Raw genomic sequence first — 26,979 nt, forward strand, 5'->3', positions numbered from 1 at the left:
TTCTCACATGGTGGAGAGTGAGCTAGCTCTCTGGCCTCTTCTTAGTGATACTAACTACTGGTACTAATCCCACTCTCAAAGATTCCGCCCTCATGACCTAATTACCTCCCAAAGGTCTTAACTTTCAAATATTGTTACATTAGGATGAGAGTTTCAACATATGAAATCTGGGTGATACATTCAGTCCACTGCAGGAGACAACATCCTAGACTGATAAAGCTAAAGGTGCAAAGACCCAAAGGCGAGAATGGTTTTGACGCATCTGAGGCACAGGGAGAAAGCCCGTGTAGCTGAAGCAGAATGAACCGGAGGGACACTGTCAGGGGATGACAGCCTAGAGGTAGGCAGGAACCGGTTCACACCTGCTGGTCCTGCGGTTGATTGTTCTCTTTATTGGGGTTTTATTCACCCATTGTGGTGGAGGGGGCTGTAAGTCATTGCAGGCTAGTTCAGCTCAAAGGTCTTCCATCCACCCCCTGAAATGGACAGAGGATTCCTGTTCTCGCAGTTTCAGAGTTCCTTTGTTAGGGGCGGCTCTGGAATTCTATGTAGAAGGGAACTGACGGGTAGCAACCTACGAAACTCATCTTAAAGTTGCATTGCAATAGCAAACGCAATGTATTTATTTAGCTTGTGTGATCTAAACTTTTAAAAATATCAATCTTTCCAATTCACACTTCTCATAAAAATTGAAGAATGTATATTTTAAGGTGGTTTAAACGGGCTGTTGGGGATTATTAGGAGTAAAAGGCATTGCACAGAGGCCATCTCCAAGCGGCATCGCCAAGATTGGTTGGTCTCGGGACGCGCGCACAGCCTGGAGATAAAGAGGCTCGCGCTTGGTACCCGCCTCTTTGAGAAGGGCAGGTGTACGCCGCGGGCGGGCGGGGGGCCCAGTTCGCATGCGCGGGGCGGTGCTGGGGGTGGGGCGAGCGGCTGCCTGGCGGATTCGCGCGGGTGCTGAGAGTGGCCAGCGAAGGCAGCGTTCGCCGCCCCTCAGCCCGGGTCCCTGCGCCGCCGCCGCCGCCGCCTGCGTTTCGGTTTGTGAGCAGGCCCGGCCCGGCCGGGAGCGAAAGCGAGACCGTGGAGCAGTCGCCGCCACAGTCGCCAGGGCCGGGGAAGGCGGGCGATGCCCCCAACCGCCGCTCGGGCCATGTCCGAGGGGCGCGCGTGTTGTCGCCGCCGGGGCGCCGCGCCCGCCTGTCGTCCCCCGGGCCCAGCAGCTCGTCCGAGGCCCGCGAGGAGCTGCGCCGCCGCCTCCGGGGCCTCATTGAGCGCAGCCGGGTGATGATCTTCAGCAAGAGCTACTGTCCCCACAGTACTCGGGTAGGCGCGGCCCTCGCCGGTTCCACCGCGCGCGACCAGGCCGCCACGCGGACGCCACCCCCGGCAGGGCGGGTCCGGGCTGGGGCGCCCGCCTCACTCCCGGGCTGTGGCAGTGAGGTCAGCCGCCCGTCCTCTCCTCTCCCCGGCCTTCCCCTGAGGTGGGCTTGTGATGGTTTATCAAAACAGAAACACTCCTAATTGCGTGACCTCGACCTGGGTTAGGACCCTGCGCCGAACCTCAGTTTTCCGTCTTGGGAAACGAAGGTACGGGAAGGTTGTGAGGTAATTTCAGCTTCATGCACACTGCCTTAACTTTTCAGCGCAGGCTAGGAATCCGGCATTATTTCTAAGGACAAATGTATTCTGAGTTTAAGAATACTTCACTTAAAAACGAGCCTTTGGGTGATAACCTACGTGTAAGGCAGAGACTTTCAACGTTTAGGAATTTACTTCATTTTACAGAAAGTTGAAAAATGATACGTGGAAGACAGTATGCAAAAGCATAAACTATTAGGTTGAGCTCATGAAATTATAGGCTGTTTTTCAAATATATTTGAAGTTTACATTGATGTGTATAGTTTCTTAAAACATATATTATGCATATACATTTTTAAGAATAATAAAGTGACACTAGTACTGTAGAAGCTTCCTTGGCTGTCTTCTCCCTCCCTCAGGATTAACCACTATGCAAAATTTCTTTTTTTTTTTTTACATTTTTACCAAATATATACATTATTAATCAATATTTGGTTCCTTTTGGCCTGTTTTGGGACTTGATATAAATCGAACCATATATACATCTGCAGTTTTCTTCCTCAACAGTTATGTTTCAGAGATTCATGCATATTAGTATCTGTAGCTGGGGTTCATTAATTTTCATTGCTGACTACTCCCTAGGATGAATCATACCGGAGTTTATCATTTTGCTGTTTCTAGTATTTTGGTCTTAAAAAACAGTACAGCTGTATGCTTATTCTTGCACGTAACTCCCAGCGCACTTACAAGAGACTACTCTAGGATAGATATCATGAAGCTGAGTTGCTGGGTCATAAAGGATGCATGATTTCTACCTTAGCAAGGTAATGCCCAACTGAGTTTCCAAGTAGTTATACCAATTTACTCTCCTCCTAGTTTATAACAATTCATCTTGCTCTACATCCTTGCTAACAGCTGATATTTTTAATTTTTGCCATTCTGGCAATTTTGAAATGGCATTCCATTATGGTTTAATTTTGTATTTCCCAAATGAAGTCCAGTGTATTCATGGGTCACTTGAGCTTCCTCTTCTATGAAATTCTGTAGTGTGCTTTTCATTTTTTTCAGGCCTTTTGCCTATTTTCCTATGCAGCGGATTTTAGTTGTTTGTACTAGACTTGTAGGTGTTCTTTATATATTTAGGATGCTTATCCTTAGGTTATGTATACAGTAAGTGCTCACTCAACATTGGTGATAGGTTCTTGGAAACCAACCTTAAGCGAAATGACATGTAACAAAACCAGTTTTATTGTAGGCTAGAAGTAAGAGTTAAGTTCCTATGGCATATTTCTGACCACAAAAATAAAAAATCACCAAACTTTTAAATAAAGACCCAAAACATGTCTAGTATTAAACATTGAAATAAATGTGAACTATACATACATTTAAGAGAGATTAATGAGAACAAGGAAGAAAAGTATTTACCCAATTTCTGGTGAATCAGGAGAGGTTGGGTTCTAATGGTAGTGGGTGAAATCAAAAAATGTTTGCAAAGCAGGATTTTAAGGAGCACCTTGTGCCACTGGGCAGTTCAAAAACAAAATCAGAAATATGGAGGGTACACTGTTGAGTGCTCTCCTACTGTATTCGTTATTGTTTGCGTCTGTATGATTATTGTCTACTTTATGAAGCTTTATTTGGCAATAATTTATATTTGCTTATTCATTCCTTTTCCAACCCATTTACTCCATTTCAGGATTGCAAGTGCTAGGCGGGATCCAAACCTGGCTGGGACACTGTCCCATTGCAGGTGCACTTGCACACACACCCACACTTTCTGTGACTGGGAAAATGTAGATACACTAATTAGCCTAACATGCACATCTTTGGGATGTGGGAGGAAACTGGAGTACCTGGAGGAAACATGAAGAGAAGGTGCAAACTCCACTTGACAGTGGCTCTGGCTGGGAATAGTTTTTTTAATCACTGTTGTAATGAAATAATGTTATTTGAGGACCTGCTGCTGTAGAAAATCTGTCAGATTTAGCTTCCTTTTTCACTCTTTTTATGGGATTGATATGGTTTGGATCTGTGTCCCCAACCAAATATTGAAATGTAATTCCCAATGCTGGAGGTAAGGCCTGGTGGGAGATGAATGGATCATGGGGGTGAATTTCTCATGAATGGTTTAGTATCATCCCATTGGTACTGTCCTCATGATAGTGAGTTCTCATGAGATCTAGTCATTTAAAAGTGTAGCATCTCCCCACCCAACTCTCTTGCTCCTGCTCTGGCCATGTGAAGTGCTGGCTTTGCCTTTGCCTTTTGCCATCATTGTAAGTTTCCTGAGGCTTCCCAGAAGCCAAGGAGATGCCAGCATCATGCTTCCTGTAGAGTCTACAGAAGCATGAGCCAATTAAACCTCTTTTCTTTATATATAACCCAGTCTCATATTTCTTTATAGCAATGGGAGAACAGACTAATATAAGGATCTTTTCATTAACTGAAGTTTGTAAGTTTAATGTATTTGCTTCTATCATTCTTTTCCTTTTATGGCTTGCTTTTGGTGTCTTATTTAGGAAATCTGTTTCTATTCAGAGATCATAAAGATATTCTGTTTTAGCTCCTGAAAATTGAGTAGTGAGTAGTGTGCTTTTCATACCCACCTTCTTGACATCTACCTGGGATTGATATTGGTAATACGAGTGGGGATCCAATTTGTTTTCTTCTTTGTGACTTACCAGGTGTTCCTGTTTCCTTTTTTTGGAGACCCTATCCTTTCCACACTAGTTTGTATACTCACTCATCATTGATCAGGTTCTCATGTATGTGTTGGACTGTTTCTGGGGTCTGTTTCTATCTATATTTCTTAAGAGTTGTCCTTTGTAGTTTGCATAAATACCAAGAGATCAGAACTGTGTCTGTCTACTGCTGTATTACTGGGGCCTAGACAATAGTGTCAGGCACATAATATAGGGTGAATTATCTTAAATAATTTTAGTCAAACCTTTGCTGATACAGAAAATCTTAGGACAAATGATCTTCTATTCTGTATGTGTTAACATTTTCAGTAATGTGGCCATGATTTTGAGTCCCATTACATATTTGGACAGCTCTGATTATTGGAATTTTTTTAAGTGAAGCGAAGTCTGCCTCTCTGAAATGTTTTTTCATTCTTGGAGGTGAGCATTGCTCCAGTGGGCAGAATTAAGAACTTTGCTTCTGCTTGGAGGGCAGATCTTCCAGTACTTTTGCCAAGTGTTTTTCTTGCTTGACTGAGTAGCCTGCTTTCTTACATGTCTGTCTTTACATGTGGCCACTCACTAACTTGATTGTACAGGTTTTTGTTTTTTTTTTTTTTTTTGCCCATGAACCTCTTAAATGTATCTCCCAAAATTAGACACCATATTCCACATGTGTCCTTATCCTTGCAGAGTCAAGGAGAGAGATTGTTTCTTGATTGGGCTGCTAATGGCATTCAGTAAGCGTCATTGGGTACTTAGTGTTGCAGAGACACAGAAATGAATAAACCTTGGTCTTGCCTTCAGTAAACTCATAGTCTAATTGAGCTGTAATCAACCCGCTTGCATGTGTAGAAAGAAATGCGTAAGACAAACGAGAGTTGTGGGAATAAGAGATAAAACAGTGGCTTCTGTGGAGGATCTGAACAGTCTAAGAAAATGCCACGTAAGTGATCCTTGAGGGATAAGTTAGTCTGTAGGTAAGAAAGAGCATCTAGTTAAGAAACTGGTATCAGCAAAGATAGATAATGATAAAAGGAAAATAGTATGGCTGAGCACAATGTATATGCAAGGGAATCAGGAAGATTCATTGGAAAATGGCTGGAAATTTAGTTTCAAAGGTGATTTAGGGAGGTCTTTGTTTTTTTGAGATGGGGTCTTGCTCTGTTGCCCAGGCTGGAGTGCAGTGGCTTGACTTTGACTCACTGCAACTTCTGCCTCCCAGTCTCAAGTGATCCTCCCACGTAAGCCTTCCAAATAGGTGGGACTGCAGGCGCATGCCACCACACCTGGGTAATTTTTATATTTTTTGTAGAGACAGTGTTTCACCGTGTTGCCCAGGCTGGTCTTGAGCACCTGCACTCAAGTGATGCACCTGCCTGGCCTCCCAAAGAGCTGGGATTACAGGCGTGAGCCATCATGCCTGGCCAAGGAGGTCTTAAAATGCTTGCTAATAAGTGTGAACTTAATGATATGGCAAAGAAAAGTCATCTCACACTTGTGAGCAGCATTTGACCTGTGATTTGAAATCTAGCCATCATATAAAACTAGACTCAGTATAGAGGCAGCTAGACTAGTTGGAAAGTCAATGTTAAAGGACAGATGTAAGATAATAACGCAAACTGAACAGTGAATAAAATGTCCTGACTTTTAGAAGTACTTTCCTCACATTAATTTTAAGCCATGTTTCCCCAGTCCTGTATGAATTCAATACATTTGTGAATTACAAATTTATATTACCACTGCTTCGCTTTTTAAAAAATATTGTGATAAAATACACATAACATAAAACTTACCATTTTAACTATTTTTTAGTGTAGCGTTCAGTGGCACTAAGTACATGCACGTTGTTGTGCAACCATCGCAGCATCCATCCACAGAACTTTTTCATCTTCCCAAACTGAAATTCTATACCCATTAAACACTTACTCTCTTTTCCTCCTTCTCCCAGCCCCTGACAACCACCATCCTACTTTCTGTCTCTATGAATATGACTGCTCTAGGTACCTCATATGAGTTGAGTCATACAGTATTTGTTTTTTTGTGTCTGGTTTATTTCACTTAGAGTAGTGTCCTGAACATTCAACCATGTTGTAGCATGTGTCAGAATTTCCTTTTTTTTTAAAGACTGAATCATATTCCACTGTATGTATATAACACATTTTGTTTATCCATTTATCTGTCAATGGTCACTTGCATTGTTTCCACCTTTTGGCTATTATGAATATTGTTTCTATGAACATGGGTGTACAAATATTTATTTCGGTCTCTGCTTTCAATTCCTTTTGATACATACCTGGAAATGGAATTGCTTGATTATATGCTATTTCTATTTGTAATTTTTAGAGAAACTGTCATTCTGTTTTCCATAGTGGCAACACTATTTTACATTCCCACCAAAGTGCACAAGGTTCCCAGTTTCTCTGCATCCTCACCAACATTTGTTATTTTCTGTGTTTTTAAAAATAATACTTGTCCTAATGCATGTGAAGTGTTATCTCATTGTGGTTTTGATTCACGTTTCACTAAAGATTAGTGATGATGAACAACTTTTCATGTGCTTATTGGCCATTTGTATCTTTTATTTGAAGAAATATCTATTCAACTGCTTTGCCCATTTTTAAGTTGGGGTTTTAACTTTTTGCTCTTGAGTTTTAGGAGTACGCTATATAATCTAGATATTAATCTCTTATCATATATGTGATTTGCAAATATCCTATTCAGTTCCTTGGGTCACCTCCTTACTCAGTTGATAATGTCCTCTTTTCTTTTTAAGAGATGGCATCTTGCTATGTTGCCCAGGCTGGAGTGCCGTGGCTATTCACAGGTGTGATCAAAATGCACTACAGCCCCGAACTCCTGGACTCAATGATCCTCCTACCTCAGCCTCCTGAGTAGATACTGTCCTTTGATGACCAAGAATTTCAGATTTTTGTGAGGTGCTATTTGTCTGTTGTTTCTTTTGTTGCTTGTGCCTTTGAGATCATATCCATAAAATCATTGCCAAAGCCAGTGTCATGACACTTTTGCCTTATGTTTTATTCTAAGAGTTTTATAGTTTTAGCTCTGACTTTTGGGTCTTTGATCCATTTTGAGTTAATTTCTGTACACGGTGTTAGGTAAGGGTCCAGTTTCATTCTTTTGTTAGTGGACAGCCAGTTTTCTCAGCATCATTTGTTGAAAAGACAAATGATGCTTTCCCCATTGAATGTTCTTGGCACCCTTGTTAAAAATCATTTCCCTGTATATGTGAGGCTTTATTTCTGTGCTCCCTGGTCTCTTCCTTGGTCTGTAAGCCTGTCTTTATGCCAGTACGGCACCGTTTTGATTACTGTATCTTTGTAGTAAGATTTGAAGAACTTACTGTATCTGTTGTACAGATTATTTTGTCACCCAGGTGTTAAGCCTAGTACCTATTAGTTATTTTTCCTGATCCTCTCTTTCCTCCCACTCTGCACCCTCAGGTAGGCCCCAGTGTCTGCTGTTCCTATCTATGCATCCATGTGTTCTCATCATTTAGCACCCATTTATAAATGAGAACATGCAGTGTTTGGTTTTTTGTTCCAGAATTAGTCTGTTTAGGATAGTGGCCTCCAGCCCCATCTATGTTCCTGCAAAGGACATGATCTTATTCTTTTCTATGGTTGCATAGTATTCCATGGTATATATGTATAACGTTTTCTTTATCCAGTCTATCATTGATGGGGGTTGGGTTGATTCCATCTCTTTGATATTGTGAAGAATGCTGCAATGAACTTGCACATGCATATGTCTTTATGATAGAATGATTTATATTCCTTTGGGGATATACCCAGTAATGAGATTGTGGGGTTTACCCTTCTATTCAAAATAGTAGTACTGCAGCTGAGAACAGTGGCTCACACCTATAATCCCAGCACTTTGGGAGGCCAAGGCAGGAGGACCGCTTGAGCCCAGGAGTGTGAGACCAGCATTAGCAACTGAGTAAGACCCCATCTCTACAAAAAATAAATAAAAAAAAAATTAGCCAGGCATGATGGCACATGCCTGTAGTCCCACGTACTCTGGAGGCTAAGGTGGGAGGATTGCTGAAGCCAAGGAGTTTGAAGCTGCAGTGAGCCATGATCCACATCACTTCACAACAGCCTGGGTGACACAGCAAGACCCTGTCCCCCTCCAATAAAGTACTATTAGTCCTAGCCAGAGCAATACCACGAGAAAAGGAAATAAAAGGCATCGAAACTGGAAAATAAGTTAAATTATCTCTGTTCACAGACAACATGATCTGATGTGTAGAAAACCTAAAGATTTCACAGATGCACACACACCAAAACCGTTAAAATAAAGAAATTCAGCAAAGTTGCATTGTACAAAATCAACACACAAAAATCAGTTGATTTTCTGTATACCAATAACGAACAATCCAAAATGGAAATTGAGAAAAAATTTTCGTTTATAATAGCAAAAAGAAGAACTAAATACTTAGGAAGAAACTTAACCGAGAAAGCAAAAGACTTGGATGTTGAAAACCACAAATGTTGCTGAAAGGAATTAAATAAGATAGCAACAAATAACAACATCCCATGTTCATGGATTGGAAGATTTTATACTGCAAAGATGTCAGTAGTACTCAAAGCAATCTACAGATTTAATGCAATCCTTATCAAAATCCCAATGATCTTTTTTGCAGAAATAGAAAAATCCATCCTAAAATTCATATGGAATTTCAAAAGACCCTGAATAACCAGAACAGTCTTGTAAAGAAGAACAAAGTGGAAGAACTCATGCTTCCTGAGTTCTTCAAACCTTACTATAAAGATACAGTAATCTTGTATCTTTGAAGCGATCTTGAAGTGATGTGATCATGGCTCACTGCAGCTTCAAACTTCTTGGCTTCAGCAATCCTCCCACCTTAGCCTCCAGAGTACGTGGGACTACAGGCATGTGCCATCATGCCTGGCTAATTTTTTTTTTATTTATTTTTTGTAGAGATGGGGTCTTACTCAGTTGCTAATGCTGGTCTCACACTCCTGGGCTCAAGCGGTCCTCCTGCCTTGGCCTCCCAAAGTGCTGGGATTATAGGTGTGAGCCACTGTTCTCAGCTGCAGTACTACTATTTTGAATAGAAGGGTAAACCCCACAATCTCATTACTGGGTATATCCCCAAAGGAGTATAAATCATTCTATCATAAAGACATATGCATGTGCATGTTCATTGCAGCATTCTTCATAATATCAAAGAGATGGAATCAACCCAACCCCCATCAATGATAGACTGGATAAAGAAAACGTTATACATATATACCATGGAATACTATGCAACCATAGAAAAGAATGAGATCATGTCCTTTGCAGGAACATAGATGGGGCTGGAGGCCACTATCCTAAACAGACTAATTCTGGAACAAAAAACCAAACACTGCATGTTCTCATTTATAAATGGGTGCTAAATGATGAGAACACATGGATGCATAGATAGGAACAGCAGACACTGGGGCCTACCTGAGGGTGCAGAGTGGGAGGAAAGAGAGGATCAGGAAAAATAACTAATAGGTACTAGGCTTAACACCTGGGTGACAAAATAATCTGTACAACAAACCCCTGTGGCATGAGTTTACCTGTATCACAAACCTACACATGTACCCCTGAACTTAAACGTTAAAAAAAAAGAAGAAGTGGTGAAAGCATCACTGTCTTCTTCCTGGTTAGGGCTAGGGAGCCTGGTTTTTTTGGACCACACTCACTTGGAGTGGAGCTCCCATCAGCTGCTCCAGGGCATGGGAGGGAAGGGGTGGATTGGGGTGCAAATGGCATAGCTTCTCCATGTTTTAATTGAGATTTAGTATATTTTCTTGAATAAGTGTTTATTCATTTGCTCAATGCCTATAGGAACTTTCCAGATAGTTTCTAGTGGTTGTTTTAAATAATTTTCCCCAGTTTTCCCCTGTTCACACTTCCATTCTGAAAGTGGAACCTTTAGATCTTACCTTGAGGGCTGAGGACACTGAAGGCTTTTAAGTAAAGTGGTGAAAAGTGGTTTTAAATGACCACTTTGGATGTAATTTTCAGAAGTAGAGAGGACAAAGCTGGTGCAGAAATAACTTGTAGGATATTACTGAGAATTTCCAGTAGTCAATGTTGATGGCTCAGATTAAGATAGCAACTATGGGGAACTAGAAAGATGAACCAGTTCAACAGAGAATTGCTAAAACTTTGTAATGACAGTGAATGGCTGAGGAGTTCATGTGGGATAGGAAGATGTTCCCTGAGAGGGAGGCATAAAAATGATTCCCAGTTAGAGCCCTGCAGTCGTTAAGGTACAGATCCTGCTACAGGTCCTGATTTTGCATGTCTGGTAAGCTCCTGGGGTGATGCTGTCCTTCTGTTCCTCTGCCCTCTGTTTGCATGAGTAGCAAGGCTGTAGTTGCTCTTATTTAATCAACTGGAGACGGTGCTATAAATTGAATTGTCACTTGTCTGTTTCCCCTACTAAAGGGTAGAGATTGTATCTTATTCCTTGTTTTCTTTTGAGTACTTAGAAATGTGGATGAACCATTCAAAGTGTTTGATGTATAAAAATTTGTTGAATGATTTAATGACTGTTGAAAGGAAACACGGGAAGAGGAAAAGGTATGTGGAAGGAAAGGAGTAGTATTGTGGGTATGTTGCCTGTGAAATGCCTGTGGGACACGCAGGTGGAAAATAGATACTACCTATCTTGAGTTCAGAAAAGAGATTTGGGCAAAAGTTGTAGATTTGAAAGTCATAAGAGACAGTAAAAGGAAGGCAAGGGATGGCCTGAGATTATTCTGGGAAAATGTGTAGAGGAAAGGAAAAAAAATCAAAACAAAAACAAAAACCACCCATCAGCTAGAACTGCTATTCCTCCAGAACATTTATTTTTGACATCTCTCATTACTATGTTCATATTTCACAGCTGTTGAATCTTTTGTGAGAGTGAAACTTAGCTAAATTTTTGTTACAGGTGAAAGAACTCTTTTCTTCTTTGGGAGTCGAGTGTAACGTCTTGGAACTTGATCAAGTTGGTAAGTAGACCAGTTACTACACGGTGTTGTTTATAATAAATGCCAACAAGATTGACTGCTTTCCATTTACTTTGTTCGATTCAGATTACTCTTGTCTTCGGGTTGAATGAGGCATTTTTGTCTACATTCAGCCATGCAGAAAATGAACCCTTATGTGGCAGATAAGTTGGTGTAGGTTTTTTATTTATACATTTTCCATATTTGAGGGAAGGGAGTGGGAGGAAGATATATAAGCTGCTCCCTTTGAAGTACTTGAGGCATTTCAGATGTATCTGCCAGCTCTCTAGCAGAATAGATTAAGCTGTAACAAACGAAAAGGATCCGCTCCCATTTCCTGGCTGTGTCATCCACCAGGGAGAGTGCATTAAGTTTTTAGCTTTATACTTTTGAATTCTTGGCATTCATACATCTAATATTAGTTGAGCATTTTACACATAAGGAGCTTTTCAGGGGTGAGGGCATGGTGATGAACTGAACAAGTTTGATTTCTGCCTTCATAGAACCTCACTGACTCATTTTAACCAAGTTGCCTTATTGAGTGAAATGCTCTTGAATCTTGGAGACTTTTCTAAAGGGCATACCAATAAGGTAGTCTTAAGTAGTCATGGACCAGTTTTATTTTTAGGGATGGAAGATAAATATTGGACTATGATCATAAACAGTTTTCAAATGTAATTGTAAGAAGTATTTTCTGAGTTATTGTTACAGCAGATTTTATCTTGATATTTGCTCTTTAAAGAGGCCTCTTGTCTGTTTGTCTTGGCATAGTCACTGAATAATATATCAAAATCTAATTTCGAAGAGTTTATCTTTGTCTTTATTCCTTATCTTTAAAGGAATAAGTAGATCTTTATTTTTTAAGATTTTCTTTAAAAGCATGGATGTTTTCCCCTCGAGTTATCATTTCATAAAGTTATGTAACACACTGACCCGTTATGGGTATGTGCATGTGACCATTTGAGTGTTGTAACACTTTAGTTGAACTCACAAAGATTTGGAACTCTTTTCAGTGTTTTTATGTATAGCTTTTTTCTTCTTTAGATGATGGGGCCAAGGTTCAAGAAGTGCTGTCAGAAATCACTAATCAGAAAACTGTGCCCAATGTTTTTGTGAATAAAGTGCATGTAGGTGGATGTGACCAAACTTTCCAGGTAATAATAGTATTATATGTTCTTCAATGCTGTTTGTTCACATTTTTAAAAAGTATTTAAAGGAGGAGAAAATGGTTTTTAGGAGTCCACTCATCTTTTGGAAGTTATGAAATGAAGCATATAGGATAATTATCAGTCAGATAATATTGATTGCTTTAAGGGAAATTAGCTTTTCTACCAGCCTGAACTTCAGAAGCTAGGATTTTTGTGTGAGGGCACCAGGACAAACCACCCTGGAGACATCCCAGGTCTTTTCCTCCTGATGGGGAGAGATAGCATTACTGTTTGTCCAGTAAAAAGAGGTCAACACTGACATTCTTGTCTAGGGCAATTAGAATTCCTGTTAAGACTGCCAACTTCGTGGTGGTTTCCAAAGGCCTATGGCTTTTGATATTTTGATTCCTAGAATGCTACAAATGAATAGGAGTTGTTAGGTAAGCAGGGATAGATAAAAATTGATGTTTATTAAATAAGGTCCTTATTTTATAATTATTCACTTTTATTAAAATTCTACTCTGTCATATCCTTTATATGTGTATACAATATGAGTAATCAGTGATTGATTAAATAGTTGTATTTGAGGCTTTAATTAAGAATTATATTTTTGTGGAGAAAAACAATTGTCTACGTTGTGTGTTAATCTATGATCAGCATCCTTATGCAGTAACAATCTGCTTTATTAGTCCTAGAATTTATAACCTAGTGCACATAGTGGTTAAGTCCTGTAATTATAGCCACTAAACGCCTTCTGAAGTGCTTGTCTTGCCAATCCTAATTTGGAAAATAATGTCCAAGAATAAATCTATAGATGCAGAGAGAGCAATTCTATTATTTCAAGACAGAAAGATATTTTTTGGATGGTAGATCCTGAGGAGGTGGATTTCCCTAAGGGTACCTAAAAGTAAGGAGGCCAGAGGGGCCCTTTTTAGAATGTCCCCAAAACCTTGTTGGGTACCCATTCTTCATGGGAACACATGGCATCTGGTGAATCCACGTAGTTATGAAGCATCTGTTTAGGAACGGCTAGTTTGATCATGGTGTTTGTCTAAAGCCAAGGTAATGGGAGTGAGCAACTGACGTGGCATAGAGAAAACTGTTGCTAATCACACATCGAACCTCTAACATCATCTAAGCTACTGATCACAAGGAGGGCCAAATGAGCAAGAGGATACGGCCCAGGGCCAGCCTCATGACTGTTGCTGAAAGAAAATGCGAGATGTTGGTGTTGTATAGAAAGCTCACCAGTGTAACTACGAAGGTTAGATCAATTTATGAGAAGCTATGACAAAATTTGCTGATAATGCATAAGAATTGTTCTCAAAATGAAGACTAGCACAAGTGAGCAAGGATCTTAAAAAATGATACTTGGCTATTCCACTGCATTTGACTGTAACATTTTGATAATTAGACCACGGAAAACGACCTCATTTTACATCGATACAGAGCCACAGCCTTCTAGGTTATTTGACACAGGCCTAGCTGTCAGGTGTCAGAAAGGACAAAAACATACGTACTTTGGTATAAGTTTTAACTAGTTGGACCCTATTTTTAAATAGCATCCAGATAAATTTACAGTTCTAACTTAGATTAATTATAGATTGTTCCTAAGATTTTTATAAAAGAAATCCATACTAGTTAAACATAGGGTATACATAAACAGCTGTAAAACTTTAAATTCTGCAGTGTTCTTTCTCCTGTAATTAAACCATAGGCATATCAGAGTGGTTTGTTACAGAAGCTCCTTCAGGAAGATTCAGCATATGATTATGATCTCATCATTGTTGGTGGTGGTTCTGGCGGCCTTTCATGTGCAAAGGTATGAAAGTAGAAGTGAAACTCGTAGACAATCTTCCTGATGATTGCCATAGTCATTTTTTCTGCTACTTAAAAAATTACTGTTACAGTTTAAGCTTTTGTTGTAATAGCTGGTATAATTCAGGTAAAAGATTGTGTGTCACACAAAAACAGTTTTTTAGGGAAGACAAAAATTGAGGGAGTGTCAGGAAAGTGACAAGATCTTTATACGTAATTTTTGTTGTTGTTGTTTGTTTGTAGGAAGCTGCAATTTTGGGAAAGAAAGTTATGGTGCTAGACTTTGTTGTCCCGTCACCTCAGGGCACATCCTGGGGTAAGCTGTTTTTCTCTGTTGTTCCTCTCTGCTCTTTACATATGTTGCTTGCTTTATGTAATCTCATTTAATCCTCACAACAATCTCAAGAGGTATAACTCGCCTGTTTCTTGGATAAGAAAACAGGCAAGTCTAGGCCTGGCCCAGAGTCTCATGCCTGTAATCCCAGCACTTTGAGAGGCCCAGGAGTTCCAGACTAGCCTGGAAATATAGTGAGACTTTGTCTCTATTCAAAAAAATAAAAAATTTTAAAAAAAAATTAAAAAAAAGAAACTGAGTCTTAGTGAGGATATAGTTAACAAGCAGTGATGTTGGAAAGATAGTATAAACATTAATAAGGAAGATTTTACAAAAAGAAAAAAAGATTCCGTGACCCCAGTATTTCAGCACTTCTGCCATAGTATTTTTTTGCATGCATGTCACATAGTTGAGGTCACAGTGTATATACTGTGTCGTGATCACATAAGTTTGCCAGAAACATTTTTCTTTGTTTCTGTGTCGATTTCATAATTGACTATATTAGCTGCACAATAGCTGATGGAGTGAGTGTATATAATAATTACAGTTTAGCTTAACGAGACCAATGACCAGCTCTATGACTGCTGTCTACTGTAGACTAGAGCACTCACCTTTCCATGTTGTTTTTCCACAGTGAAAAGAGCACATAGATTTTGTGCTGGATGTTTTCCATTTATTCTTTAAATGCATTCCCCCTCTGCCTCTGCCCTGCTCTACACCCCATAAGACTGATCTGTTGGCAGCCTTGCCCTCTGGCTTCTGAGGCAGCTTGGCCACTTTGGAGTAATGGAAAGAGGGCAGAGGGAGAGTGGAGTTGGGATTTTACTCCCCTGGCTTCTTCCCTGCTGGGTCCCTGCATCTTCCTGTGGAAGGCCACCCCCTCCATTGGATGGCCGACTCCCTCTGGGTGGTGGCAGTCAGTCTCCTTGCCCCTTCACATGGGGCTGCCAGTGGTACCCTGCTGTCACTAGTTTAGGGAACTATTCTATCCCTTTTTGCTCTTCCTGCTTACACCTTTGTGATAATTTCTCTGTTAATCCTTCAGTTACCCAATTCGAGTGTGTCTTCTCTTTTCTGCTAGAAAAAATTTTCTGGCAGATTTTTTCACATAAAGTGTGAAAATCAATTTTTAAAATTCAAACTTACTCAGAAGGTTATAGCCTAGAATTTTATATACAAAAGCTAATCTACCTTGATTTTTCTCATAATGTTCTTGTGGTGTGTGTACACTTGTTTTTTGTCCCTCAACCTGGCCTCTTTCCTTTATTTCTCCTCCCTTTCTCCCTTTCTTGTCCAGAAATAATCCTACTTACCTGGCATACCAGAAGACACTGTAGTCAGAGAGAATCTGAGACCTGCCCTGCAAAGGGGAACTCCGTTTTGCATAATCCATTTTTTGTTGTTAAGGACTCAGAGTAAATGTGACCAGGAAGCTTGCAGTTGAAGACGTGACTCCAAGGAGTCAGAGTTATGGAGAGTACAGGGCTGGTGTAGTACATATCTGATTAATCTTATATCATTCTGATCTCTGTGGATCAGACTGAAGTGAAAGTTTTGAACTCTGTGCCCAGAAAACTTCTCACGTGCACATCTTTTTTACTCATCCTTGGGTGTCTTCTGTGGATCTGTGGTCGGAAAATTTGGGTTAATCCCTTGTGTCTTATTTTGGGGTAGGGTATCATCCCCCCTACCATTGAGCTTGTCATTTCCACATGTTTTAATATAATATGACTGCAGATGTGTGAAACTAGACACACAAAGAAGCATTAATACTTATTTTCTTTCTCAGGTCTTGGTGGCACTTGTGTAAATGTAGGTTGTATTCCTAAGAAATTGATGCATCAGGCTGCCCTTTTGGGGCAGGCATTGTGTGACTCGAGGAAATTTGGCTGGGAGTATAATCAACAAGGTGAGTAATGGTATATAAAGTATAGATTGAGAGAAAAGAAAAAATGAGTTTTTTAGATAAAGACTTGGTATTCATATTTTTATAGTTGAGTTTGTAATTCATTTAATGAACATTCATTAGGAAGCCACTGTGTCAGCCAGGCATAGAGGATGCAAAAGGGCCTGCTCTTGTGAACCTCACCACCTAGAGAGGGAATTGTCTCAGCTGCAGCAATCCATCCCTCTTAGCAGAATGTAAAAGATTAAATAATCGCCATTTTCAGATTTCTTTGAAGTATAAGAAAAATAGAATAGCAAAGGTTATTGTTTGAATTATATCTGTTATTATAACATTTTTTCTCAATGGTTATATATATCTTTGGTTAATGAAAAGTGGAAAAGAAATTCATCCAGTAAACATGTATTGGCCAAGCTCTGAGGATACAGATGTGAGGAAGACAGAGCTGCCTGTAAGCAGCACATAGTCCATGGGAGAGAGACAAGGAGATCCATTCAGTGCACTCAAATTAGCCGTGCTGTTTTCAGTATTGGCTCCATGTAGCCTTGAGGGTGGTGGGGGAGTGTCAGGGAAAGCTCTTCAGACAATGTGACCCTTGAGCTGCATCAGCAAGGTCACAGAGGAGTAGGACCTTTAACACCGGAAGCAGTTTGATGAACGCTATGGAGATGTGAGGAAGCATGGTGTTTTGGGGGGTTAGTAGCAGCTGGAGTGAAGAGTAGGTGAAGGGAGTTGAAGCAGGAGAGGAGCATGAGCCACGGCTATGATTCCAGGTCCCGCTGTCAAGCTAAGTAGCAAGCAGAAAAAAGCTCCCTAAAGAAAATGATGCTTATTTGGGAATTGGGCACTGCAGCTGGAATATGTGTGCCATAGTAAACTATGTGCATGTTCAGGGACATAAAGGAAGACAAGGGTTTCCTACGCAAAAATGAGGAGGATGATATGATTGTTTTGAAATGATTATCATTGGCTACAAGGATCAATAACTAGGGTGACTCAAGTCCGAGGTTGGACAGGCAGTTGCTGGGCAGGTGTCCTGGAAGATGTATTTTTATGTAAGGTTGTGATGGCCTTTGGTCAAGTTTGTGGTTTTTGTAGTCTTTGTGATGATTTCGTTATCAGGCATAGAAACCAGAAAACCCTTTCTTCATGGCCTTCCCCAGCTCTGTTTGTCAGAGAGTTGGTTTTTTTTTTACACAAGTTCCTCCATTTTGATTCTGACAACTTTCACACCTTTGATGGCACTGAGGAACTTAGAAAAGAGAGGAAAGGATAGGAAAGTGGGGGCAAGAAATGACAGAGGGTTGAGCAAAGACTGAAGTCAGGTTGGAGGGTAGTTGAAGGCATAAAATTGACCAGATGTGGTGGCCAGTTGGATGTAGACTTGGCTGTGTATCAGAATGTCTTGTGGACTTTCAGAAAAATTACAAACCACTTGTCTCTTTCTGTAGAGATTTTGATCTGGTAGATGTGGGCAGTGAATGTGCACATTTAAAGCATCATAGATGATCCTGGTTCTGACCATAGCCAGGTAATTATGACAGGGCATCCAGGTCATGGTAGGATATGGAGTGAGGGAGAGGAAAGAATGCAGGAAGAGAGACTAGGGGGAAATGGAATACCGTTCACTGAGATAGGAAACACAGGCAGCTTTTGTTTATTGGCAGGGTGGGGTTGAGTTCAGGATAATGGGTTGATGCTGGACACATTTCTCCAGTCAACTCAATGGAGAGCTTTAGGTCAAGCTAGGATCAGCTGGTTGTAGATAAAGTGAGGCCTTCCTACTTGGCAGTGTAATTTTGGGGTAGTTTTATTCACTTTCAAGAATCCTTCTTCTGGTTAGGCATAGTGACTCACACCTATAATCCCAGCACTTTGGGAGACTGAGATAAGAGGATTATTCAAGCCCAGGAGATTGAGACCAGCCTGGGCAACATAGTGAGACTCTGTCTCTACAAAAAATAGAAAAATCATCCAGGCATGGTGGCATGCACCTGTAGTCCCAGCTACTTGGGAGGCTGACGTAAGAGGATAGCTTGAGTCCAAGGAGGTCAAGGCTACAGTGAGCTCTGATTGTACCACTGCACTCCAGCCTGGGCAACAGAATGAGACCTTGTCTCGAAAAAGAAAAAATATTTCTTTTCCCTAAATCCTTCATCTTACTTGGACACTGTACTTCAGGTGCCTTGGGAACATCCTGGTAGAGTTTGCTGTATGGGGAGGATTTGTTCCCAAAAGAGAGCTAGGCAAGAACTGAGTGTGAGAGGTACAACACATGGGGGATTGGGGAAGATGAAAAGCATAGAAAACAGAGACAGAACGCTGAGATATTTTAATACCTATAGTAACTGGGTGAGGAAGAGGAGGAAAACCAAGAGAGTTGAATCACAGAAGCCAAGAGGGGTTTGGCTTAAGGGCATGATTGGGGCCTTAGGTAGTCTAAAAAGAGCGCTAACTGAATCAATTGCTGCAGAAAGGCTAATGGAATGGGATTTGAATTATGCACATTTTGACTTGGCAGGTACTTATGAAATCTTTTTAAAATAAATACAGTGTTTTAAAAATAACTGAGTCCAAGAGGGGAGAAGCTCCTAAAACTTCACTGGTAGGGAAGAGGCTGTAAAGGGTGAACCACAGCACTCACTCTGTGTTGGAGACACAGCAGGCAGAGGTGGCTTGTGTGGGTGACATCAAACCTGTGTGGTCTGTGCCAGCTGGGGACCTTTCTATGTGTTACTTGTCTATTCTTCATTGTCTTACAGTCTCAGAGAAGAGATAGCAGGATGTCTGTACACATTGCTTTGCTGCACTCCCTGCCCCTGTGGGGTCAATTGATGTTAATTCTGTTCTAAGTGCTGAATATTTCTAAATACTTTCTAATTTCCTTGAATGGGTAAAATCTTATAATTAGCTTCCTCAAAGTTCCCCCTATACAAAATGCTTTCTTTTTTCTTTTTTCTTTTTTTTTTTTTTTTGAGATAGAGGAGTTTCACTATGTTGTCCAAGCTAGAGTACAGTGGTATGATCTCAGCTCACTACGTTCCTCTACCTCCCGCATTCAAGCGATTCTCCTGCCTCAGCCTCCCGAGTAGCTGTGATTACAGGTGCACACCACTGCACCCGACTGATTTTTATATTTTTAGTGGAGATGGGGTTTCACCATATTGGCCAGGCTGGTCTTGAACTTCTGACCTCAGGTGATCTGCCCACCTCGGCCTCCCAAAGTGCTGGGATTGCAGACATGAGCCACCGTGCCTGGCCAAAATGCTTTCTAAGTCAGCTTTGGGGGGTTGACTAAGAAATATTTAGCTCGCCAACACATGGTGTATTTAGGTATAGACTCAATAAAGGGCCAAGGGAAGTCAACAGATTCTGAGCAGCAAAAGAGAGGAAGGCAAAGGATGCCAAAATTGTGTTCTGGGAGGATGTTCTAGATACTTACGTTCTTGATATTGATAAAGAAATATAGGCTAGGCTGGACACAGTGACTCACGCCTGTAATCTGAGCACTTTGGGAGACTGAGGTGGGCAGATCACCTGAGGTCAGGAGTGTGAGACCAGCCTAGCCAACATGGTAAAACCCGTCTCTACTAAAAATACAAAAATTAGCTGGTCGTGGTAATGCGTGCCCATAATCCCAGCTGCTCAGGAGACTGAGGCAGAAGAATCACTTGAACCAGAGAGGCAGAGGTTACAGTGACCCGAGATTGCACCACTGCACTGTGACCTGAGCGACAGAGGGAGACCTTGCCTCAAAAAACAAAAAAAAAGAGGCGAGGGGCCGGACGCGGTGGTTTATGCCTGTAATCTGAGCACTTTGGGAGACCGAGGCAGGCAGATCACGAGGTCAGGAGATCGAGACCATCCTGGCTAACACGATGAAACCCTGTCTCCACTAAAAATACAAAAAATTAGCCAGGCATGGTGGCATGCGCCTGTCGTCCCAGCTACTCGGGAGGCTGAGGCAAGAGAATCGCTTCAACTCGGGAGGTGGAGGTTGCAGTGAGCCAAGATCATGCCACTGCTCTCCAGCCTGGGTGACAGAGCGAGACTCCATCTCAAAAAAAAAAAAAAAAAAAAAAAAAAAAAAGAGAGAGAGAGAAATATAGGTTAAAATAAGTTTAAAATGTATAGATAATTTCCAGATTAGAAACTGAATGAACTTTCAAGTAAAAGTTTAAAAAGAAGGGAAAGTATACAAAGAGAAGGTAGTAAAGAAAAAATAGAAAGGGAAACAACATGAAACTACAAGTTAAAACAAACAAACAAAAATAGCAACAGAAAATAAGATACCTTACATAAGAGTAGTCATATTACTTATTAGGATAAAGCCGAATGAGTCAGATTTTTGGGTTAGTAGATGGCAAAATTCTTCCATATGCTATGTTTAAGACAAATACCTAAAGCCAAAAGAAATAATTGTTGAAAATATGGAAATTTTATATTTTAAGTAGAAAAGAATTTCCTATTTAAAATTTTAGATGGGAAATTTTTAAACAGGAAACAATATACCAGGAAAATGTAAATAATACCAGTGGTAGTTAGTATCAGATAGGTAGAATATAAACAAAAAGTAAGCAAACAGAAAAACTCAGAAATTAATATTAGCTCCCTTCCCAAATAGAACTGATAAACAAAACCAAGGGTATATTTGAAAATACAAATAAAATAGGCAAATGTTTGACAAATCCAATTAAGGAAATAAGGGGAGAAGCTCATACAGATACGCAGCATCAGACATGAGAAAAGAAGTATAACTACACGTGGGGAGAGATGCCACAAATTGAGTATAAAAATTAGTGGTCATAATGTTAAATATCTTGATGAAAAGGAATATCTTCTACAAAAATATAAATGACCAGAATTGACTTGAATGATCAAAGAAAAAACATTGTGTAAGAATAACCCAGTCCCCAAAAGGTACCATTAGCATTACAGGTAAATTTTTCTGAATCTGCAAGTAACAGACACTTCCTCTATAATTTAAACCAGGGGTGTCCAATCTTTTGACTTCCCTGGGCCACATTGGAAGAAGAATTGTCTTGGGCCACACACAATAGCTGATGAACTAAAAAAAAAAAAATCTCAAAAGAAACCTCATGTTTTAAGAAAATTTACAAATTTGTGTTGGTCTACATTCGAAGCCATCCTGGGCCTCCTGCAGCCTGTGGGCCACAGGTTGGACAAGTTTGATTCACACTGTTCTAGGAAAGCTAGACTTAGAAAAGCCACCTTTTTTTGGATGCTGAAATAACTATAATACAGAAAGATAGTCTAAAAATAGAAAACTATACTCTGTAGAGGTGCCAAAACTCTAGGACAAGCATTGGTAAATCTCTGGTAGTGTCTCGAAGGAACAAACATGACTGGGTAGGGCTCGCCATGGGGTGCAGGACGGGGATCAGCCTAGGATAGCACAGCAGGAGTGCACAGAATCAGCATGAAGGCCAGGATTTCAGCTCTGAGGGCATTTCAAACAAATCTCATACCCATTCCTGCTTTAGAAAACAAAGAGATACCTCTTCTCATGGTGAAGAGTCAGAAGCAAATACTTAAGGGAGAAGAACTTGGGGTATTTGAATTAAGTCAAGAATCGACATTCACTACTGATATCTGCACTGTTTAGAGCTTTGGATTAGTGTGGAAAAGGAGTAATAAAAAGATATTTTAAATATATAATATGAGTTATGTTGTACATTATATACAACATATGTAGAATATATAAGAGATGAAACAAGAAATATTAGAACTAATGAGTTAAGTTGATTGCTTTTGTGAGACTGTGGCAGGAAGATTGCTTGAGATGAGGAGTTCGAGACTAGCCTGGGCAACATAGTGAGACCCCTTCTTTACAAAAATAAAAAACAGAAAAATTAGCTGGGCATGGTGGCTCATGCCTGTAGTCCCAGCTACTTGAGAGGCTGAGGCAGAAGGATTGCTTGGACCTGGGAGGTCAGGGCTGTAGTGAGCCAAGACCATGCATGCCATGGCACTCCAGCTTGGTCAACAGAGTGAGACCCTGTCTCTTAAAATATGTGTGTGTGTGTGTGTATGCTTATGTGTATACAGATATATATACATGTGTATGTGTGTATATATATGTGTGTGATGTGTATAATATACATATATACACATACTCACATGTGTAATGGAAAATTGTAAGAAAAAAGGAAAATAACTTGAAATAAATTCAACCAGGAATATATAGGATATATAAGGAAAGAATATAAAGGCATAATAACAAATTTACTATGATTTTAGAGAGGATGTCTCAATATTGTTAAGACAGTATCTTAAAAATTATTTGTAAATTTTATATGTCCAGTAAGATCTCCATGAGACTTTTTTTTTTGTTTTTGGAGATTGGCTGATTATTTTAAAATTTGTATTGAAAAATACATATGTGAAAATAGCTAAGCAACCTTTGAGAAAGTATAGAGGGTGACCTTTCTCAGTATTTAAAAATGTTATACTGTTGCAGGACTAAACACATCAATAAAACAGTAGAACAGGTGGTTTCAAAGTGCCAGTTCATCGATTTGGCATATCAAAAACTCCAGGAGGAGCTTTTTAGCTGTACAGGTTCTGGGGTCCCACTCCTGATTCCATAGTTTCTGGCAGGTCCTGGGATTTGTATAGGTGAACACGATTCCCATTATGATGTGAGCTGTATTTGAGAGCCTCTAATCTAAGATGCCTTTTGCAACAAGAACAAGAAACAAGGACACATGAACTGTTAGTTGAGCTGACAAGATTCTTAGGATAAATAGTTTAAGGTTTGGAAGAAAAGCTTTTCTGGGGGATGGGGAGGAAGTATCTTTAGGATGTGAGGATATGTGCCATTGTGGCGACGTGGTCACCACTGGGACAGGTTTGGGAATTGTAACCAACATCACAGGGTGTGGGAGGATAAGGTAATGTAGTAACAAAAACGACCATTCTGGGTTACAGAATTTTAGGAGACTGTGGTACACTGGCATTATAGAAAGGGCTGTGTGTGTTGACATTGGCTAAGCCTCTCTGTGCACTGACTGTCTCCTCCAGTCATCTCCCTTTCCTGCATGGTAACATCCCATGTCCCTGGATCAGTAGGGGGACATTTCTTGACAGTGGTAGATGGGGTAAGTTTCCAGATGTGACCCTTGACCTCAGGTTGTTGGTTTGTCTTCGGGGATCTCATCCAGTTATGATGAAAGCCCTGGCTGGGCTGACCCCTGCATCTTATAAACATAGAGCTGCACAGGGTGACCTTCAGGATCTGGCATCTTTAGACAAGGTGAACACTATGCGGTAAATCCCACCTAGAAGATACAGGGATGACGTGGAATTACAACACCCGAATCCTGCCTCACCTTCCAAAGGAATGGGTAAACACTGTAATATAGACAGTTGGCAGTGGTGAGCGTAAACCATATTTGTTGTAAAGACATGTAAGATATTCACTGTCGTGAAACCACTGCCCTGTGAACCAAATGAGAGTGGAACCACACCAGTCTGTTGAGGTGAGTGTACCAAGCTCACTGACTTGAAGCCTTCTTCCCATCCAAGGGCCAAGTAAAGTAGGTCCCATGGAGTGGGAAAGGGTTCTAGGAGGTGCCACCGAGGAGAGGTGAGCCTCCTGCCTTACGTCATGGCAGGCATTACCACATGAGGGCCAGTTTCCCCATTCTCTCCTCTGTGGACTTTTCCCCAGGTTTCTTCTTTTCGGAACTCTGCTTTTTGCACGTTCTTGGTAATATAAAATAGGAAGAGTATAAACTATGACTGGCATACAAAATATTTAAGTTACTAATTTATCTTTTCTACTTCTTGATTTTTAAAGCACTGTTAGTATGGCTCACGTGTAGTTATATATAATTTACCATTAAAGGTAAAATTCACCTAACATCTTCACCCTGATTATTTCTTCTTAGTGAAGCACAACTGGGAGACGATGACAAAAGCGATTCAGAACCACATCAGCTCTCTAAACTGGGGCTACAGGTTGTCTCTGAGGGAAAAGGCTGTGGCCTATGTCAATTCCTATGGAGAATTTGTTGAACATCATAAAATAAAGGTACTGTTTATTTTTTATTTTTAAAAATTTTTTTAAATTATGCTTTAAGTTCTAGGGTACATGTGCACAACATGCAGATTTGTTACATATGTATACATGTGCCATGTTGGTGTGCTGCACCCATTAACTTGTCATTTATATTAGGTATATCTCCTAATGCTATCCCTCCCCCCTCCCCCCTTCCCCCATCCCATGACAGGCCCCAGTGTGTGATGTTCCTCACCCTGTGTCCAAGTGTTCTCATGGTTCAGTTCTCACCTATGAGTGAGAATATGCAGTGTTTGGTTTTTTGTCCTTGCAATAGTTTGCTGAGAATGATGGTTTCCAGCTTCGTCCATGTCCCTGCAAAGGACATGAACTCATCCTTTTTTATGGCTGCATAATATTCCATAGTGTATATGTGCCACATTTTCTTAATCCAGTCTATCATTGATGGACATTTGGGTTGGTTCCAAGTCTTTGCTGTCGTGAGTAGGACTGCAATAAACATACATGTACATGTGTCTTTATAGTAACATGATTTATAATCCTTTGGGTATATACCCAGTAATGGGATCGCTGGGTCAAATGGTATTTCTAGTTCTAGATCAAATAAAGATATTGCTTGAGTTTCTTGTCTTGTTCATCTCCTTTCTTTACAGTTTGTAGTTGCCTTGAACTAGAATTTCATGTTGCATGTTAAGGAGTGTAACAGGCGTGCACACACACACACACGGCCATGCATGTGTGTGTGTGTTTCTCCCCCATTGTTTGTTGATTCTACATGTTTGGTTAACTTGAAGAAATTGTGTTTTAAAGAACTCTTAATTTAAAATTATTTGCCTTTGATTTTATTGCCGTCTTAAAAGAGAACATGTTTAAACTAAGCAGTTCAAAGTTTAAAAGACTAAAAAGATCAAAATTTTATTAGTGGAATCCTGCCTAAAAATGAAACCTTAACTAGAACTCCAATATTATATTATTCATAAAAGCATTGATAAAAGTAGCATTAGAATTAGTGTATTTTATACTTTTATCTTTGTAATATGTATATATTATTAGATTAATACATATGGAAAATGAGATCATTTTGAGGAACACAAACAGTTTACACTGGAATTATGACAGACAATCAGATATTGTCCTCATCTAGTTTATTTTTGTACTTTGTTAGCACAGTGTGAGATAATCTTCACAAGATTTTAGATTATTTTGTATTCAGTTGTTATCTCAGAAACGTGTGAGGTATGGTCCATTTAAAGCTACCCTTCAGTGCTTATTTTCAGCATTTTATTTAAATTTTTTAATTTAACAGGAAATTGGGAGCATAACATAGTAAATATCAAGATATTCAATTCCTAGGTTTAACGATTGTTATCATTTGCCGTATAATCTATATTTTGGATGATGTGTTTTAGTCAGTTAAAAATAATAATAAGATAAAGCCAGCCTTTAAAACCTTATATGGGCCAATTTGAATTATGTTATTTACATGAAACACAGCAGAAATGCATGTTTTATTTCTCAAATTGCCTGGCACAGATGGTTGAATAAGCCCCAACCAAGCCTGCCTATTGTGTGGCTCCTTGTTTACTGATGCTAACACATCCCCTGTCTGCAGACAAGAAACTCCAGAGTCTCCCTTTCACCCCAGAGCCTGTACTTCCTTGTCTGTTTCAGAGCCCTTCTAAGCAAGGCTCTTTTTCCAGGCTCTGTTCTCCATCCCACTCAAGGTGCCAACACACTTCTTTAAATACCTTCATTAGTATTTGAATGTTTTTGTGTTTTTTGGTGTTTTTTTTTGTTTGTTTGTTTTTTGAGACAGTCTTGCTCTGTTACCCAGGATGGAGTGCAGTGGCGTGATCTTGGTTCACTGCAACCTCCGGCTCCCAGGTTCAAGTAATTCTCCCACCGCAGCCTCCCAAATATTTGGGATTGCAGGCGCATACCACCATGCCCAGCTAATTTTTGTATTTTTTAAGTAGAGATGGGGGTGTCACCATGTTGGCCAGGCTGGTCTCGAACTCTTTTTTTTTTTTTTTTTTTTGAGACGGAGTCTCGCTCTGTCGCCCAGGCTGGAGTGCAGTGGCCGGATCTCAGCTCACTGCAAGCTCCGCCTCCCGGGTTCACGCCATTCTCCGGCCTCAGCCTCCCGAGTAGCTGGGACTACAGGCGCCCGCCACCTCGCCCGGCTAGTTTTTTGTATTTCTTAATAGAGACGGGGTTTCACCGTGTTAGTCAGGATGGTTTCGATCTCCTGACCTCGTGATCCGCCCGTCTCGGCCTCCCAAAGTGCTGGGATTACAGGCTTGAGCCACCGCGCCCGGCCTGGTCTCGAACTCTTGACCTTGTGATCTGCCCACCTCGGCCTCCGAAAGTATTTGAATTTTTTTAAATGAAAATGTTTTTATGAATTATTTGTATAATTAAAAATTGTGAGCAACCTTTGTTGGT

General features: G+C 40.4%; 1 protein-coding gene across 2 annotated transcripts in view; it reads left to right on the plus strand.

The window, feature by feature from the left end:
• Positions 1-913: 913 nt before the first annotated feature.
• Positions 914-26,979, plus strand: part of LOC105470228 (thioredoxin reductase 3) — a 55,191-nt gene continuing 29,125 nt past the window's right edge. The window contains exons 1-7 of one of the 2 annotated variants that reach the window (XM_071092315.1): positions 914-1,443; positions 11,227-11,287; positions 12,329-12,438; positions 14,150-14,254; positions 14,494-14,566; positions 16,374-16,493; positions 24,404-24,546. In XM_071092315.1, the coding sequence (XP_070948416.1) occupies positions 1,288-1,443; positions 11,227-11,287; positions 12,329-12,438; positions 14,150-14,254; positions 14,494-14,566; positions 16,374-16,493; positions 24,404-24,546 (768 nt within the window). In that variant the 5' untranslated portion in view covers positions 914-1,287. The remainder of the gene's footprint in view (positions 1,444-11,226; positions 11,288-12,328; positions 12,439-14,149; positions 14,255-14,493; positions 14,567-16,373; positions 16,494-24,403; positions 24,547-26,979) is intronic. The other variant, XM_024789257.2, reaches the window with a different exon arrangement.

Source organism: Macaca nemestrina, chromosome 2 (assembly GCF_043159975.1).
Source record: "Macaca nemestrina isolate mMacNem1 chromosome 2, mMacNem.hap1, whole genome shotgun sequence".
Lineage (NCBI taxonomy): Eukaryota > Metazoa > Chordata > Mammalia > Primates > Cercopithecidae > Macaca > Macaca nemestrina.